This window comes from Ursus americanus, chromosome 8 (assembly GCF_024610735.1).
Source record: "Ursus americanus isolate L20-20 chromosome 8, mUrsAme1.1.p, whole genome shotgun sequence".
Lineage (NCBI taxonomy): Eukaryota > Metazoa > Chordata > Mammalia > Carnivora > Ursidae > Ursus > Ursus americanus.
This window is the reverse complement of record NC_142134.1, coordinates 18,758,029-18,777,578: the sequence shown is the minus strand read 5'-3', so window position 1 is coordinate 18,777,578 and position 19,550 is coordinate 18,758,029. Positions and strand designations below refer to the sequence as shown.

General features: G+C 37.0%; 1 protein-coding gene across 2 annotated transcripts; it reads right to left on the bottom strand.

The window, feature by feature from the left end:
- Positions 1-1,877: 1,877 nt before the first annotated feature.
- Positions 1,878-19,323, bottom strand: ABRAXAS1 (abraxas 1, BRCA1 A complex subunit). 2 transcript variants are annotated; one of them, XM_045790872.2, is made up of 10 exons: positions 19,164-19,182; positions 17,056-17,146; positions 15,587-15,733; positions 13,146-13,182; positions 10,307-10,373; positions 8,363-8,556; positions 7,534-7,653; positions 6,484-6,568; positions 4,091-4,205; positions 1,878-3,723 (listed from the first exon to the last, which is right to left on the bottom strand). In XM_045790872.2, the coding sequence occupies exons 6-10, from the start codon at positions 8,509-8,511 to the stop codon at positions 3,290-3,292; spliced, it is 903 nt and encodes a 300-aa protein (XP_045646828.2). In that variant the 5' UTR covers positions 8,512-8,556; positions 10,307-10,373; positions 13,146-13,182; positions 15,587-15,733; positions 17,056-17,146; positions 19,164-19,182; the 3' UTR covers positions 1,878-3,289. The 2 variants fall into 2 exon arrangements, with proteins under 2 accessions (XP_045646828.2, XP_045646819.2); XM_045790863.2 differs by lacking the exon at positions 15,587-15,733 and having other exon boundaries at positions 19,164-19,323.
- Between the last annotated feature and the right edge of the window lie 227 nt (positions 19,324-19,550).

Below are 19,550 nucleotides of genomic sequence, written 5' to 3'. Positions count from 1 at the left end.
TTAATAAACTTTGGGTAGAAAATCGGCTAAACCTTTTCAAACTAAAGTATTTTTAATTCTTAATAATCGAAATCTTACAAGGAAAAAGTGAGTAAAGCTTCCTCTCCATTGCTCTTTAAAGAAAACAGGTTATTTAAAATGTTAATACTCATTACATTCTATATACACACATACAGATTTTAAAAACTGGTACTGTAGGATGGTCCCAGTTAGCTCATACACTCATTGATTTAAAATACGGGAAGGATGACTTACATTAGAATTTTACTTTAGGCCCAGATTCTGTCTTATAAATGGGATTTTAGGGATATGGGTGCATGAAAGTGGAATGCTTGTATTAATGTACAAATTCCATGTGGCAGGGTGTGGATTTTCTAATTAGCAAGTAGAAGTATGCCTGGCTAGGATAGTGGGTCTTCCCTTTGTAGAGATGTTACATGCAGATGGATAGTGGTGTAGTCGCAGGACCTCAGATTTACTCCTGGGCTAGTCTATCTTAAAACTGGTAGCATACTTTAAAATGATCCATAGGCAAGTGGTCTAGAACGATCTTATTTACTCCAATGATAAAAACTAATCACCAAAAGATGAGAATAATTGGGGGGAAATGATCTATGAGGACCCCTTTCATTCCTTTTATTTAATACCCTGAAACTTGGGTCATCAAACTTAATTATGGAAGTTCAGCCAGTACTGACCTCAGCAAGCTTCTCTGACTGAAAATTTAGCACTTCTTTTTTCACAGATGGATCATTGTGCACAAGTATGAGCCAAATACATTACCTCTCTATAGTGTTTTAGCAAATTGAACTTTGTATGGCGGCCTGTTTCTTGTAAGCAGTCTTTGAAAAATCTTAAGCTTTTGTCTTCAGAAGACATTCAAGTATGTTGGTTACTTGTTGCTTCTACAGTTCCTTGTCTAGCCTGTTTTATCTGTTGGTTTATAAACTGGTACATGGAGGGCAGGGAGAGACTGAAGAGGCAGACTCCAGATTTGTAGGTGGCGGGCTTAATAAACATGGGAACTTACGAAGTTTGTCTTGGGTGGCCATAAGACAGGTAGATCTCTGCACCTGTCTACTAGTCTTAAAAGTTTATACCGAGGCCTTAACTGGGTTCAGTGACACAATCCATATGGTGTCAACACCTTACTTTCTCAAGGCTATGTCCTTGCAACAGCTCCCACTGTGGGAACAGTAGACAAAATGTACATTCCAAGGATAGGAGTGGGTGAGGAAACTTTGCTTCTGTCCAGCTGGCAGGTCAACCAGCAATCCTGTGCTCTCAGCAACCTCCACCAACAGTTCATTTGTTGGTTGCATTTAGTCTTTACCTATGTTCTATGTGATGTTCTGTATGCTCTAGTGATGTTTGTGGTTACTTTTTAAAAAAATTTTATTTATGAGAGGGCACAAGGTGGGGGGGTGGAGAGGGGCAGAGGGAGAAGCAGACTCCTCGCTGAGCAGGGAGCCGGAAGCGGGACTTGATCCCAAGATCCTGAGATCATGACCTGGGCAAATATAGTTAGCTTAACCAACTGGCCACCCAGGCGCTCCTATTTGTGGTTATTTCTAAGTTAGGCTTCAGACTGCCAACCTTCAGACTACTCCTCCCTCTGCCTGTGGTGTTACACCATAGTGCCTCTTAGGTAACCAGTTTAACAATCCCAACAGAAACTCATTTGTACAGAATATCCCTGCTGTTATGTGGGCTTCATTAGCACCCCATGATAACTAATGCATGTTAACATAGATAAAAGATAGTTTTGATAGTAGCTAACAATTTGTTCTGTCACTTAGGAAGTAGCAGATGGAAAAGCAATGGTCAAAGTGTGTGTGCAGCATTTCATCCAGCAAGTAAAACGTGAAGGCTTCATATGATGTATAGGCATCATGGAAAATTCTCACAATTATGGAAAAGACAAATACAAAAAACACAGTAAAAGCTCTTTTAGCCAACTTCCACTTAACCAACTCACTGGGTTAAACTGAGGCTTTACCTACTCAAAATCATACTGAAGCCCATGACTTCAAACCTGCTGAGTTTTGCACTGCCAAGAGGCAGCTATTTTGTTCCCAGACCCGTGTTAGTTTTGTCTGTCATTGTATTGATGAAGTATGAGCATTAAAGGTATTGTTGCATTGAAAATGAAGTAAATGCTTTTGAAAGATTTACAAAAATATAACTACCTTTAAAAAAATAGTTGTCAAGTTAGGTGTGGTTAGGACAACTGAAGAACGTTGTAAGTAGGAGGGTTCTGTGAAATGAAAAAAAAGCATTTTGTACTTAGGTTGCTTTTCAAATTTCTTTAAATTCTTCACTTTAAAGAAACTAAAACTGGGAATTGTAAAGGTTAAATAATGGATGTGATTTACACAGGAACACCAATATACTCCCAGAAAAGTTCCTAGTCCTATAACAAAAAGTTGACAAATGAATGTACAATTCTGCTTTATGTTAAAATGAAATCTCTGTGATAGACATACCCACACACATATGTACCACTTTTGAGTCCCATTTTAACTGGCCTTTTCAGCTACCTGACCAGCTGCTGATCTTAGACACACTACATTACCAGGCTTGTTCTGTATTCAAATTCTGGATTCATTCAATTTAGTGTAGAGGACTCCAGACTAGGGAGGGAGATTTGTGCTGCATTATAGTTTTGCCATAATTAGAACTGCCAGATTTAGCAAACAGAAATCTAGGACATGTAATTAAATTTGGACTCCGATTCAAATTCAATTATTCATTAAAGCAATAAGTTTTCAATGCCTAATATTGCATGTTGTCCAGCATTTTATTTGGCAATCCTAGCCATTTATCATAACTTAAGGAGCAGGAATTACAAAGACTTAGATAAAAATGAAATGCATTTCATATTAACTTTAGACATCTTTTTTTTCTATTGTGAAAGTAAGGTTTTTCTTTTCCAATGCTAAAGAATGCTATAGAAATTTAAAAGAATATCATTTAAGCTTTTCCCTCAACAGTTTTGTAAAAGAGCAAATGGGGGGGGGGCACCTGGCTGGTTCAGTTGGTGGAACATGCAGCTCTTGATCTTGGGGTTGTGGGTTCAAGCCCCATGTTGGGTGTAGGGGAATTACTTAAAATCTTTCACAAGGTGGGGGGGGGGACAAAAAAAGGTTATGGTTTTAAAATAAAGTGCTTTAAAAAATAAATGTACTAGAATTTATGTATTATTGCAAATACCTGAACATAGCAAAAACAATATAAATGGTTTTACCACCCTTCAGCCAATTAAAAATGTCCTTTTGGCCTAAAAGGATCAAAATGTAGGAGACTGTGGATAGTCACCAGAACCCTTCATTTTTTCAATGTCTTCATCTGTTTCAGGGCTGCTCATTGTGGATGCTTTTTCTTGATTACTACTATCAGTATCTGTTTTAGATGGTTTGTTTTGTATCTCTAATGGCCGTGACTTCTTGAATTGCCATCCATCATCGGTATCTAAAGCTTTACGTTTAATCATTTGCGGTGCACCACTAGCTGGACTAGCTTCAGGAATGTCAGTGCATTCTACCATTAAGGTCAGGTTGTCTATCACATTGAGTTGGTGGTTGGCAGTACAGCTACTTTTAGAAATATGCCTATTTTTCAAGGAGATAACACATGAATGAAGAAATTCGCGATCTGGAAAAAAGGTCCGTAAAGCTTGACAAAGAAAAATGTTCTCCTGTGGGTCTTTTTCGATGTTTTCTCCTAAACAAAATAAAACAACAGTTCAACATACAATATTTGTTCTACAAAGCTTTTGTAGCAATCTATTTGTTAGTAAAGTCAAAAAGTCCTCTAAATTGAGAAAAATGGTGTGCATATTCCCAAATTCTAATTTATATGCCACTGTATTCTAAAAAAAAGTTTAAATTGTATTTTTTAATATTAACAATATAGTATAGCTACAATAATAGCAAGTTCTTTATTCAGCAGGATTTAAGAGTATTAATAAAACGATTATTTTTAACCCTAAGTTAGATAATCAGTTAGTGTAGCCAGCTCATCCATAATTCACATCAGTGAGGATTTTTTTAAAGCACAGAAGGTAGTGATGTGTGAACCTTTTACTTACGTGCTGCTTGAATTTGTGCCTGTTTTCTTTTTTTAATTTCCTGTTTCAATCTGGTTACATCCTTTAGTAGTTTCTCTACTGCTCTCTCACTGTGTTCTACTTTCTTGCATATACTCTGCAAAATGAAATAATTTAAGGGCATAAATAAAATTCCAAGTTGTGTACTACAGTCTAGCTTCGCAAATTATAGAAAATCCTTTGTGGTACACAGTATCAAATATTATTAGCCTTTATAAAACTTTATTTTATGTTGCTATTTTCTGAAGGAACTCAACAAGCACTTATATGGTGCTTTATAAGTTATAAAATGCTTTCCAGATGTATTCACTTCCCATTTATACACACCTTTATCACACCAGTTATCTGCTTGATAACACACAGAAATAAATATTTCAGTCACTTTGAAACAAAAAAATACTGTAGTATTTTGAGAGATGCATATTTACTGCAAACATTTAATATTAAGAAACAATAAGGAAAAGTAATTATGTTTTATTGTTATAAAAAACTATTACAGATTTTTAATTAGTGTAAAAGAAATGACTTGAAAAGCAGACTGTCTTTACTTGTCATCAGTTTTAAGTACTAGTTAAAATACCCTTTGATTCCATGACTTCATTTTGGGAATATATTTTAAGTAAATAATAAAAATTTATATAAGATGATGTTTCTTAGTATAATATCAAATCAAAAGTAACTGATTTCCAATTATAGGGTAATAGGTTGTTACATCTAGTTTTAGAATGTTAGTTTTTTACTTCTTCATGCTTAGTTTTAAAATGGATGCATTTTAGGATATCTGCCCAGCCTATTTCTCACGATCTTGTCCACCATGCCATAAAAGTTCACCAGTAACCCCTTCATCAACTTTCACCCTAACTGACCCAAGGAGAGATACCACATAGCCAGCTGGCAAATCCCAGTCTTCTGAACAGATCTAAGTGCTGTTCTCTGGTTAGCCAGTGAATGAACAAACAGATCTGTAGGTACTATGAAGGAAACCAATGTGCAGACACAAAGGGAAAAAGTAAGTTCTGACGCATTCCAGCTCCTGGTTCCAATTCCTTCCTGAAGCTCAGCTGCTTTCTGCCTACAGTCCCTGTAATATACCTCTACATTCCCTATTTTAGCCGGAGTTAGTACTTTTGACATAAGAGTTGTAATATATTGCTATATGAAATACACTGCCATTGAATATGTAGCAAAAATGCTTAATGCCTTTGAAATGAAAAATGCTTAATTACATCAAATAAAAATGACACAAATTTATAAGCCTCCATCACTATCAACTATGTAAAAGCATGTACATAATTAGAGAAAAACTAGAAAATACGGCAAAGTGAAAATAGTTATGTTGCAGTGACGGGATTCTGGATGTTTCTCTATTTTCTAAAATTTCCATATTAACATTCACATTAAAAAATAGTGAGCAATATTAGTATAAAATGTATTAACCCTACTTCTCTTAATGTGCTCTATCGATGAGTATGGTAGCCATGGAATATACTACTCATATCTCCATTTGGAGGAAGCATAGTTGACTAACAGCCCCAGCTACCATCCTTTTGGGTCCACTACTGAAGCCACGCTTCCCCTAGGCTGCTCTTAACCAATGACTGAGCACAGTGAGGTATTAGTACAAATCCATTCCAGTAGGATAACTTCGCTGAGACTCCCATCAGCCTGGCTAAAACCACTCTGGCCCTGCAGTCTAAAGCTCCCTCTACCCAACTGTCCTCCCTTTCTGTCTCCTTTCTCAGGTGTCAGACTCAGCATTACAAGTCTCCCGGCCTGCTCTTGCTCCTACCCCCTTTTTTCCTTCTCAGGCCTAATAAATCTCTTACATGTCTAATCCCATCTTGAGGTCTACTTCTCAACTGATTCAGTGAGATAGAAGTTAGTAGTGAGATATATTCAGTGAGATAGAAGTGGTCGATTATTTAGTTCTCAAATATTGCTTCCCTTTTTGTCCTGTAAAAGAATTATATATATCCCTACTGCCATGAAATAGGGATATATAATCTGGCCAATGAAATGTGAGTAGAAGTGACCTGCCAGCTCTGAGAAGTTTTAAGAGCTGTTGCGAATGTCTACCAGCTTTCTTGCTCTTTCCCCTTGTCACGAGAAAAGCGTGTCCTAATAAGGGCTGCTTTTTCACTCTGGCTCCTAGAATGAGGATGACACTTAGAATAAGAGCAGAGCTGCAGCCAAGATGTGTGAGACTAAACTTTTGTTTATTAGACCACTGAGACTGAGGTCTTTGTTACTAAACCTAAACTACTACAAAAATATAAACCTAATCAAACGTCAAGTTCTCCCTAAAAAAATTTAGTTATCAATTTGATATGAACTCTAGAAGTAGTCTTTTTTAAGTGTTTGATATGTTAACTTACCTTTAATTCCTCTTGTAAAGAAGCATACATTTCATTTATTTTATGTACCTCCTTTAAAGATCCATCTTCTGTAAAAAATTCAGAGCTGTAAAAATTACCATTTTGTCAGGCAAATGTATAGAAATCATTTTAATGCTACAATGAAACACTTATTTGTAGTTGAGGAGCAAGAGATTTTTTTCCACTGATTTTGTAGGGACCATATTTTGTCAACCTACTTGTTTCACAGCAAAACCAATCAGAAAACTTAGTTCTATATCTTCACATTAGTGGACTTTGAAGCCTCTTAAGTACTATTGCCAGGACTCAAAAGAGGTTAAGTAAAAATAAAGACTGAAGGAGAGAGGGGGAGAAAAAAGTTTCTTTCTTGGCAATGGGGACCAGTCCATTTTAAGAATATTTTATTGAATTTAAGTCATCACTGACTGAAAGAGGCAACATTATATTATATACCAAAAAGGGGAAAAAAAGGGCCAAGGCACAGTTTGTAAAATATCCCAATTTGAGATGTAAAACTCTGTCTTAGAATCAATGAAGCGTGGTATTCAGTTTCTATAAAACGGTTAATCCTTGTGGGGACACAAAAATAAATATCTAGTCCCTTACTCTCAGTTTCTATTCTAGTAAGCACTCTATAGTACCAGTGTTATTTCTGACATTAACTATTCCCTTAATGAACACAAAAAAGTTAGCGCTCAGAAGCCTCTAGGTATGAGTGAGTCTTGGCTAAAGCCTCGTATTATTGTCATTACTTAATATCCAGTCTAATTTCATGCCTTTAATCTAAACTGCTGCCTTAGAAAATTATTTTGAGACTAGCTACTTATTCTTAGAATACATATGTGGACACATACAGGATATAAAACACCCCTCCTTTTTTGTACATTATAAATGGACAAGTGCTAGAAGGAAATACGGAGAAAGTAAAAACAGTCTGTTTTACTTGAATAAGGTGGTCATTAGTTTTCATTTTTATTCTGCGTAACAAAAAATTAGTTTCAAAAAATGAATAGGAGTAAGTTTAGTGGGAAAGCAGTTGAAGAATCTCACCTGTGTGTTTTTACTGCTCGGCTAAAACCAGTGGATTCACAGGAACCTGACACAGTTTTATAACCCAGTTGTTCAGACATGCCCAGATTGGCCACCACTAACGGTATTCTGTGAAAAAGTCTGAAGAAACAAAACTTTAAAGTATAAACTTAAAGTTTATAAACTTAAACTTTATACTTGAAGTTTCCCCTACAAGATTAAAAAACAACAACAAAAAAAAACCCATTCCATACTACTTACCTGAGGTAAAATTTACTGACTTGAGGCAAATGCCTTTAAAAGTGGTGAAATGTGCACAGTGTAAGACAGTTGTGTGAAAGTAGTGCTGTAATGGCTATTTTAACATGTAAAAATAGGCAGTATTGTTGAGATTTATCATGTCTTCCATGAATAGTAAAATTAATCTTAGTTGTTACTCCCTTACTTCATCCTCATGTTCCATGAGAGTGCTATATTACTTGGGAGGGGGAATTAACTCATTTGGTGGGCCTTGCTTCGTTGCAGAGGTTAGAGAAAAGCTGCTCAAGTACCTAGGCTTAGTTCCATACTATGTCCTTTAGCAACCAGCTTTCCACTTTATGGTAAATAATAACAAATCCTTGGTGCCAAAAACACTCATGATCGTTCCAGTCATCGTTCCATCCTGGGCTTCTAATCTCCTTATCTAACCTTCATTTTCCCATCTATAAAGAAACACGGTAGACCAACTTCAGGGGGTGATTGTGACAATCTAATGCAACAATATTTGAAAATATTTGTAAGAGGCAAAAGTACAATTGGGTATATTTTTCTATTAACTGAAAATAGCCAGTGACTGGCCAACATTTACCCCTTCTGAGGTTTATATAAGGCATGCTCCAGCCGATGAGTAGAGCAGCTTTCTGTTATTATACTTGGTGTTAACAGTAGAAAAACAAGTTCCTGGCTTGAAAGATGATTCTGTAAGTTTTTGTGAAGCAGTCTCTCTCTAAATGTCATGATCTGGTCTGAATGACGGCGGAATTTGTACCAACCAACCACAGCCTGAGAGAAAATACAAAAAAAATATCAGGTGTACACCTTAATGGTTGTAATTATTACATGTCTCACTATCATAATTAAGCAGTAAAGTTGACAGCCTTAAAAATGGCTTTCTTAAATTTAGCAAGATTTGGGGCATATATAAACAAAGCACAAACTTAAGTATACACTTCACTTTTTTTTCTATTTATTTTATTTTATTTCTTTGAAGATTTTGTTTAAGAGAGAAAGAGAGAGTGAGAATGAGCTAGGAGGGGGAAGGGGCAGAGGGAGAAGCAGACACCCTGCCAATCAGGGAGCCCGATGGGGCAGGGCTCATCTCAAGACCCCAGGATCATGACCCCAGCCAAAGGCTCACCCAACCAACTGAGCCACCCAGGCGCCCCTACACTTTATTTTTAAAGTATGCAAAGTGACTTACAGTCAAATTACTTTCCATTCAGTTAAAGGGCTACTATTTTATTAGTACAGGGGAAAAAATTCCTAACTTCCTCTAGTTTCTTTCTGGTATTTGGTATTTTAAAATCTTAGTCTTTAGTCAAAATTTAAATGAAGAAAATGTCAATGAAAACAAGTTAACTTCTGTTCGGGTACTTGGTTAGCTAAATAAGTAAACTGAACCCAGTAACTTTTAACTGAAATTTATATGGGAATGATATCACCTATCCCACAGAGTTGGTTTCAAAATTGAGTAAGATCAGATGAAATGGTTTTATAAAACTGTAACATCTGCTGAACAAATTTGTTAGTATTACTAAATTTTTTTTTATAATTTTTTTTTAAAGATTTTATTTATTTATTTGACAGAGAGACAGCCAGTGAGAGAGGAAACACAGCAGGGGAGTGGGAGAGGAAGAAGCAGGCTCCCAGCGGAGGAGCCCGATGTGGGACTCGATCCCGGAACACCGGGATCACGCCCTGAGCTGAAGGCAGACGCTTATAAGACTGCACTACCCAGGCGCCCCAGTATTACTAAATTTTTTTAAACTGGAAAAATAAATCTTATTCACTGAGAACTTAATAATTATAAGAGAAAAGCAACCACTGTGCTTAGAGATCGGCGTGTGACAACTTTAGCAACTAAGTTTTGTATCTGCACATTTAAACTGAGGAAATTAAAATGAGTTCTCTTCTTTTTAAAACTAAAAACTTTTTACAGGTACATTTTAAATATCCAAATATAATTGGGGGGAAAGCCCAAAGCATTTTCATCAAAGGATGGTTTTTAAAAGAAACTTCTTTTACTGAATCTACTTTTATTCTCAACTCAGAGTTCAAAATGTTTTAAGAAGTACCCATCCCCCCATTTGTTTTTGGGAAAAAACCCTATTTTGATCACTCAACAAGTCTTAATTAAATACCAAGTATGCAGTAGAGGGTTCCAGTGAGAGTCTATATAGCAAAGTGCTAGTAACTACAGCTATGTAAAAGACTAGTAATGAATTAAGTCCTAGAATAAATGGTACTCGGAAGGGGTATGGTAGCAATGTAGAAGAGGAAGAGATCAATGCTAATTAGAACAGCCGAGGATAAGAACAAGATTAATACTTTTAATGACTAGTTTTGCTCTGAGAGCAAAATTTCTGAGTTTCTGGAAAGAACAAGTCTTTCCTCACCTGCTTACATGACATCGTGAAGACAAGTGCTGCTTAAAAGTTTTGTTAAACTATTACACGTTTTTCAGAGCTGAAAATAATATATATAATACCAAACAAACAAACAAACAAGAAACAAAAGGTAAGTCAGGGAATACCTTTTTGACACTTGATAATATTTTCTTCAGTGCTTGCTCATTTAGTTCACCAGAAGAATTATAAAAGCTGTAAAAGCCCAAATTAAAGGCATTTCAAATAGGCTAAAAATACGAATTTATTAGCACTTTTAATTTCAGTTACTCCTTACCCAGCCAAAATCCATATACCCACTTGCTGGTCAGATGAAGTTCTAAAAGTAATAATAGAGAAGTTTCTCAAATTAACAGACTTAAAGTGATAGAAATATGAGGCCCATAAACAATGAGAAAGGAAAAGGAGTGGAGAAACTTCAAGAAATAAGTTTGGCACCACATTTTTTTAAGCCTAAAAAAAAACAAACTATCCATTAAACATAAGTTTTAAACATGGCCAGTTCACAATTCCTTCACAGTTTACTTATTAAAACTTTTTTTTACAATATTGTTACATACAAAAGAATGTATGAGAATGAAACACAACAACAAAAAGACAAGTTTATTCACTGCTAATTCCAAAAGCTATAACTCCTTCAAGTTGAGAAGTGCTTTAGGAGCTGGTTGGTTTTGGGGTGTTTTTTGAGGGGGAGGGGGCAAGGGGTTTAGATATTGGTTTAGTTTAGTGGTCTTTGTTCTGCTGGAATGTCAAAGATAGTAGGGAGAATTGAAAGACAATTCTAAAAGATTCTAAAGTGTTTACTTCCAGCTTTCTTCCTTCTCCAGTAACAGGGATTGCAGAGAATAGGTTCCTCCTTTTAACATCCACTGAAATAAACAATATTCTTTTCTATGATGGTGAAATACCTGTTATGCAAAATCCTTTATAAATAATATTCACTGTAATAGGCTTTTACTGGTAGTTCTAATCTGTACCAAAATTTAGTTATGTCAAACTGAAAAAAAAGATATCCTAATAAGCAAGCTTTTTAACTTAAAAAGACTTACATTAAAAATCCTCTATCAAAAAATTTTAATGGGAAAATAGACAAAATGGAGTGTTCCACCTATCAAAAGGGGATTTCAACTGATCAAACAGATCCCTCCACTTTACCTGTTTATTATTCTAACATGAATACTCTAAATACAACAGTTTATTCCTGTATTCCTCTAGCACGATCCACTTCCCACTTCTCAAAGTGGGGCATAAGGCAATACACCAGGTATATAAGAAACAACAGGATAACAGTGTACACTCTGTGCAAACACTGTTTTTATGTGAAGTTCCTGGGAAGAGGGGCCATTTTTATATACAAAGATATTGTGCAGAATTCATGTTAAACTGCATAATTTTTTAAGTGACTAAGTTTTAGGCTTCAGTGGACTGTTTTCCAGATGTTTCCTCTAGATTCTTGATAAGTGATTCGGTGTTTTTCAGCAGAAAACTTTGAGAAACAATGTTATTAGAAAAGGGGTGGCAAACTTTTCTGTAAAGGGCCAGACAGTAAATATTTTAGGCTTTGCTGGACACAGTCTCTGCTGCATATTCCTCTGTTGTTCTTTTTGTTTTTTAAACAACCCTTAAAAAATATATTAACTATTCATAGATGGCCTATAAAAATGGGCCATACTTTGGCACCCTCTGTATTAGCATAAAAACTGGGGATTAAAGCTTATCCAACTGGGACTCCAAGAAGTATGGTATCAAAAGGCTTTAACATGTTTACCTGTATTATTTAAAACAATACCATTAACCAGTTCTGTGGCACTGGTTATATCATGAACTTTTTAGGCTTATTGTTTTGCTAAGGGAAAATGAAGTGTGTAGAAAATTTTACTGAATGACAGCCTTTTCAGGGGGTTCTCCTTATGCCTCCCTCCCCTTTATCTTGTGAGGCTAAAAGGCTGAGGGTTTCTTATCACTGCATCAGACGGGCTTCCTCCATTCTAAGACTCTATTAAGTTGGTATAATTATTTAAGGCAGTTGCCAGATTTTAAATCACTTTTTCTTTTCACTCTTCCTTCCTAATCTTTTGCTGCTCCAGAGTCCCTCAGGAAAGTATGTTTTATGAGTCTCCACCAAGAATCCCTCATTCAACAAATATTTTTATATGTCCATTGTATGTAAAACACTATCCAAATTCTATCTCTTTCTGGTAGCCTTGATTTCTGTCATCCCCAACCACAGATCCTTTTCACCCTTACCATATGCTCCACTGCAATTCTTACACAACCTTAGTGTACATACAGTGTGACTGTAAGATAGAAATGCTGATTTTTCAAGTATGGTTTATATAAATCATAAAGTTACTTCATTAAAACTACAGATGTTGTGGTTACAGGTGTTTATGAAAACTCATTTATGTGTGTACTTTTCTATATATACGTTATACCTCAGCGAAAAGTTTTTTAAAATATCATAGCCTATTAGGGCCACAGTACTATTACTATCTGTAGGAGTAATAACACAAATTTTCACCATAGGAAGGCAAGAGGAAGCAGGCTGGATAAAAAACCTAATCAGTTAACAGACAAAAGATTAAATATATGGTAAGTGAGAAAACAAATGATGAAATAAGCTGAATGAAAGAGTAGAAAAAAGGGCTGCTGCTGACGTATGAGAACTGTCACTGAGTTTATAATATGCAATGAGGTGACTGAGTGTGAGAAAAGCAATCCTCTAGGTAAACTGGTACCTGGGAGAGTCGGGGAGACCAGCTAAAGCAAGCATATAAATACAGAGAAAGAACCATTAGATAGAGTTGAAATGAACAAGTGAATTTTCAGGTATTTTTTAAAAAGTCTTTTCACTTTTATCAGTACCACCATGTATAAACTGATAATTAAGATGTTTTGTTTTAAAAATTACTTCATTTGCAGAGAGTAATTTTCACAATGGATCATTTACTTGCTCTTACAACATACCTGAAAAGCTGATAGCATGGAATATATTTCTGGATGTCTGGAAAAAAGGAATTTTTTGTTATGATTACATTGATTATCATTTGAATAGCATATATTGAGCACTTCACATATGAATGGCATATACGGAGCAAAGAAGTACTTTAACATTATCTCATTTAATCCACACAACAAACCTATGACACAGATGTTATATCATTCCTTCCATTTAAAGATGAGGTAACAGGCAGAGAGAATGGTGGGGCCAAAATTCAAACCCAGTGCCTCAGTCTTAACTAGAACACTACATTCCCTCTAAACAGGTTTAATAATGATCGGCAACACGAGATAAATTTAAAGTTGCTATATTTTCATAGAGTTCTAAAAAGGTTATGCTCTACTTTTACCCAGTTGACAACAGCTGCTAAAGGCATTATCTTTTATTATTCCAAGTAGTTGCTTCATAAAGGATTTGTCAATGTTAACTACAGACTAAGAAAAAAAAACCCAGTGTCTTTTAGGAAGGGAGTTTTATTCTTTTTTTTTTTTTTTAAGATTTTATTTATTTATTTGACAGAGAGAGACAGCCAGAGAGAGAGGGAACACAAGCAGGGGGAGTGGGAGAGGAAGAAGCAGGCTTCCAGCAGAGGAGCCTGATGTGGGGCTCGATCCCATAACGCCGGGATCACGCCCTGAGCCGAAGGCAGACGCTTAACGACTGAGCCACCCAGGCGCCCCGGGAGTTTTATTCTTGTCAATGAAAATACATCTAAATACATCTAAATTCTGTGCAAAAGAGATGAAATTCTATGGCATAAGACACCATTATATATCTTGTAAGAAATATCAAGATGAATATGGTGTTCCCTCTATCATTCCAAACTTTCAGATCTTTCAAAATTATTGAAGGAACAGTTAGGAGTGAAACATCCACACCTGCTAACACAGAAACTTGTCAAGAGAATACAAGTTCTGGGGTGCCTGGCTGGCTCAGTTGGCAAAGCATGCGACTCTTGACCTCAGGGTTGAGAATCTGAGCCCCACTTTGGGTGCAGAGATTACTTTAAAAACAACAAAGAGAATACAAGTTCTTCTCAGCTTCCCACTTTAAAGTGTCCCTTGTGTCAAAAATAAAATTTTACCAGACAGCATTTACTGGATCACTGTAACAGCAATCATCTATTTCAGAAAGTTCCCGTGACATGTCCTATTTGTGTGTCTCTTCTTTGGGCAGATCCTAGCCAGATTACTAGACATTTTTTTAGTCACTTAAATCAAAGACATCAGTTTGATTACAGAGAATCTGCGACTCTTCAGCTAGATAAGGAAACCGGTTATCAAACTGCTGTTGAACAATCTCTTCAAGCAAACATCTGAAGGCTGGAGACATCTCTGCATGTTTGTATCTGCAAGTGCCTTCTTTAAAGAGAAAACTACATGACATCACCATTTCAACAACTTTATGTGTACATTAATAAAAATAATTCAGTCTTTTTAAAAAAAGGAAAAGTGATCATCCTCTTTAGACATTTTTCTTCTAGCAATGTATGTTATCCTCAGATAAATCCCTGTCTGAAAAACAAAACAAAACAAAACTGAACAGAAATGGTCTGTTAGTGATAACTGGCCAAACATATGCTGGTGTATGTTTGAAAATGTGTAGGATGAAAATCTCACTAACCAAAGAAGTGTAGTAATTTGTACAGATTGGATTTTACTTGTTAGTCATCTAGTGATCCAACATTTTAAAATAATCTGAGCAAATACTTAAGTGTTCCTTCAGCACTTGCCTAGTACCCTGAAGCTTAGCATTGTTCCCAGCACAATGGAGTTGTTCAATAAATGGTTGTTTAATTAAACTCCTTAAAATGTTTGATTACTTTGGGCAACATGCCAGTTACAGTTAGGGGGGAAAATGTCCCAACGGTTTGCTTTTAAAGCTTGTGTCTGGGGCAGGTGGGTGGCTCAGTGGGTTAAGTGTCAGACTTTTGGTTGTGGCTCAGGTCATGATCTCAGGGTCCTGAAATTTAAGCCCTAAGTGGGTTCCATGCTGAGTGTCAGTGTGGAAGCTGCTTAAGATTTTCTTTCCCTCTGCCCCTCATCCCCTCAAATAAATGAATCTTAAAAAAAATAAATAAAGCTTGTGTCTCAGCAGGAAAAAACACCATTAACAAAGTAAAATTACAAACCGTATAAACATGTAACACAGGACAAAAGGCCAATTACTTTGAGTTATAACATGGTATTACAAATCAGTCAGAAAAAGCAAATTACAAATCAGTCAGAAAAAGCAAAATACTTCAGCAGAAATAAAGTCAAAGCATGCAATAGGCCTGTCCTTTTCAAAAAACAAAAGCTGTCTGCAAAGTAATAAACACTCAACCTCATCTGTAATTAAGAAATACAAATTAAAATTATTTTTATTTATCAAATTGGCAAAGATTAAAAAATTGGATAATACCTACTGGTGGCAACAGTATGGGGACCCACGCATTTTTACATATCGTGGAGGAGTCTTAAGATAGCATGACTTTTCCAAAGGCAATGGCTACAAGGAATTTGACTTTCCAACAGACTCAAGGCATAGAGATATATGCACTACGAAGTGTTTTCTATAAACAAAAAAATAGTAAGTCATTCATTGCTGATTATATAAGTGATGGTATGTAGATACAGCAGGAATATAGAGCCATTAGAAAGAGGGACAAACTATACACATTGATACTATTCTGCACTAATAAAACAGTATCAGTGGAGATACTTATCTTGGAACTATTTATCCATATATAGTATAATCCCATTTGTATATATAAAAATACATACACATTTATATACGTGTGTATTGTTAATGAGCAAAAAAATACTCGTAAAACAGTGGTTGCCAAAGAGACTCTAATGAGACTGAATTTACTTTATATATTTACTTTACACATATATAAACTTATATACATACGTAAATTTACAGATATACTTCCATTTTTAACCTTTTAAAGTGGCAAACAAAAAAATGACATACAGGAACTATAAACTGATACAATCTTTCTGGAAAGCAATTTGCTAATACAGATCAAGAACCTTAAAAATGCTCAAATCCTTTAACACCGTAACACCACCTCCAGAAAAATGTATAATAAATGTAGAAAAATGTATAAGGATGTTCACTGTGGCATAATTTGTGAAAATGAAAAACTGGAAACTGATTATAATTTATTTAAAGGACTGCTGAAATCACAGAGAATACAATGCAGTTATAAACAATAATACTTAGAGGCTTATTTAACATGGGAAAGTGGTCATGACACAATCTGATGTCATCATGCCACATTTTTTTAATAAAGCCCGCCAATTTTGTTTTTCAAAATATGCTTAGAAAAAAATCATGTATTAGGTAAGCAGAAAAGCCCCTATATATTTTAAAGCTCCCTTTGCCCTTCTTCCTGAGAGAATAGCTGCCACCTGCTGCAGGTGCTTCTCCTCCCACTCCTCAACCTCTCTGCAGGCTGGCCTTTTCCCCATTACACTCCACAAGTTCTGAGGGTTTTCAGTGATTTCACCACAGTTTTTTCAGTACTCTTCCAACTTTTCTGCTGCATTTAATGTTTTTGTCTGAACTGTTTTATTTTTTTTAATTTTTTATTTTTTTGGTCTTGCTTGCTGGTTCCTTCTCCTTTTGCTGGGCCATCTTCCTGCCACTTAAATATAAGCAGGAGCTACTCCATCCTTGTTTCCCCATGGTAGTCTTATCTGCATTCTATGTCCCACACTCTTTCTTGCTTTAGCAGGCCACGGCCATAATTTTAATTGAGAAATGAATGCAATAAAATTTGCTTTAAAATGTTTTATCTGTTTCTTAAAACAATTTAAAAACTAATTTATGCTGATCCTGTTCAGCATAAACCACCAAATATAAGAGACACAGAAGTAAGTGACTCACCAATTGTATAAATAACTTCAACATCGTCCATTTGGGAATCAGTAATACTATTCTTGGCTTCACCTTTCACTTCCCCAAGAAGAAAACCTTCCTATAAAGATAAAAATAAGCAGTATATGGAATATCTGATTGAATTAACCACTCACTTAACTAACCAATATTTCCCAAGTGTTTCACAATGTATACAAAGTGTGTGCTACAGCCCCGGGTACCCAAAAGAAAGAACAGGTGCATTTCCAGCGTAGTTAGGAAACATGAACAGTAGAAAGACTGTAAATAAAATAATAAAATGAGCAGAAGAGATTGTAAATACCGCACCTGGAACGTAAAAGGCTTAAAGCCAGAAATGAGCACACAATGTTTGAAGAAGAAGGAGCAGAGGAGTTTGCCTTGGAACAGAGAAGGCTCCCATTTCTGAGTAATGAAATCATAGATAGGAATAGCGCCGATAATGGAACATCCCAAATAACTGGTCAAGGACTCTGGATTAATGGCACGTGCTTCTGGAAGCCAGTGGATGCTTCTGAGCTATGAAATGACACGATGATTAGTGTTCTTAGATTAAAAATTGTACAAAATATTAAAGATCTGGAATTCAGTCTGATCTAAAAGGGGAGCTGTGAGCCCTGTTTGTTTTTAAAATGCAGGCATTTGCCACACCAGTAATGAGGTCTTTGAATTTCGGACTTTTTAATTATTTCACTTGGCATATTTAAAGACCCAATATGCTTAATAGACAATAAAGATTTTATCTTCTTTACAATTAGTTAAGAATGCCCCCCCCCACTCCATTAAAAAACCACAAGCCAAATGTTTCAATAATGTGTCTTTACTGGAGTCGTGGGGTAACAATCCAGAACTCTATAGCCTGTGTTCAAGATAAACCCTGGGAAAGGAAGTGGGGTCAATCCAAGTACAGCTATCCAGAAAACCACCTTTTAAAGATGTTAGGAAAAAGATGTTAGAAATAAGAGCCCATCTAACATTATGGTACTTCCCAAGAGTTAATATTTTAAGCTAGAGACTTAAGGACCCATTCTGTTTATATTCACACTAAGACATTCCAGAATGATTTCCACAGTCGCACACACTTTAAATCGCCATGTATTTGCTCTCAGCCGGGTGTTAATCTACAAGGCTATTTAAAATTGTATACATGAAAAATATCACTTCCAACCTTATTAGGATTGTGCCAAAAAACAATTTTAGAGATAACAGACGTTATAAAATGAAAGGCACAATATTTAGCAGAAATCAGTGGGCTTTGTTCAGTATGGTATTCTTTAAACTGTACTAGCATACTAAACACTTAAATCTAAGACACTACTTCTCAGGCTCAAAGTTTTATAGTATTTTTCTGATTTCATAAAAGTTTTAAAAAAGTGTACGGTATTTAAAAAACTACTTCATTACGTCATCCAGACATTTTGAACCTGGTAGAAGTATGAAATAATAACTAATATTTGAGGATAAACTTAAATGGTTCCATTATAATGGAATGCATCAGAAAAGGAACTGAGGCCTCACAATTTCATAAATTTGACACCAATGTAAACAAAAGTCAGATACCTGATATACCAAATTAGACTTCGTCATCCACTAAGCCTTCCCCCCAAACAGCCACTGGATGCATCTTCTACAATTTCCTCACTAGGCTACTATTTCAACAAACACGCAGTGGCTGCTGTGCACGAGAAAATTTAGCTGTCTTTGAAAACTACTGACGGTAGTGAGGAGAAACGGAAAGTTAACCGGCCACCTTCCTAGCGTAGTGGGAGAACGCTCTGTGAACTTTCCATCCTTTCACAACCAAGTTTAACCAGAAAAAAAGAGGGACGCTGGAAGAGAGAAACGGGGCCATGTGGGACACTCCGGTCAGGGCGAAGAAATAAACACTGGTTAGAAGAGGGAGGGCTAGTCCTGGAAAAGACTTGGCGGCCGGGAGGCACACCTAGGACGGCCCAGGAGCGGGGGAAGGCAGGGCGCCAGGGCAGAGAGCCAGCGGGGCGCCGGCGGGGAGCTCGTGGGCGGGGACCGGGGCAGCGGGGGGCGCCCGTGCGGAGCCTCTTCTCAGGCGACGCCGGAGCCCGCCTCACCCCTCGTCTCACCGTGTCCGAGTCGGTGTTGAGATGCTGGAAAGCGAGCGCGCCGAGCACAAAGCCGGACAGCACCGCGGACGTGCTCTCACCCTCCATGCTTCCGCAAGCGCAGCCCCGCGAGAGGGTGCGGAGGTGGTGCGCGCCGGGCCGGGTCCTTAAGCGTCGCGGCGGCAAGGCGGGGCCGAGCGGGTAGGCGGGGCCTGCGCCGGCGCACAAGAAGCCGCTCGCAAGAAGCCGCGCGCCCTGCGGAGGGAGCGGCCCGGGGAGGCGCGGGCGCCCTCTGTGGGGAAGGGTGGGGCCAGATGGCTGTGCCTGGAGGAGCCGGCCACCGTGGGTTCTTCTCAGGCAGCGCGGTCGGGGTCGCACCGTGGCTTCGGCTTCACATTTTGCCCTAAA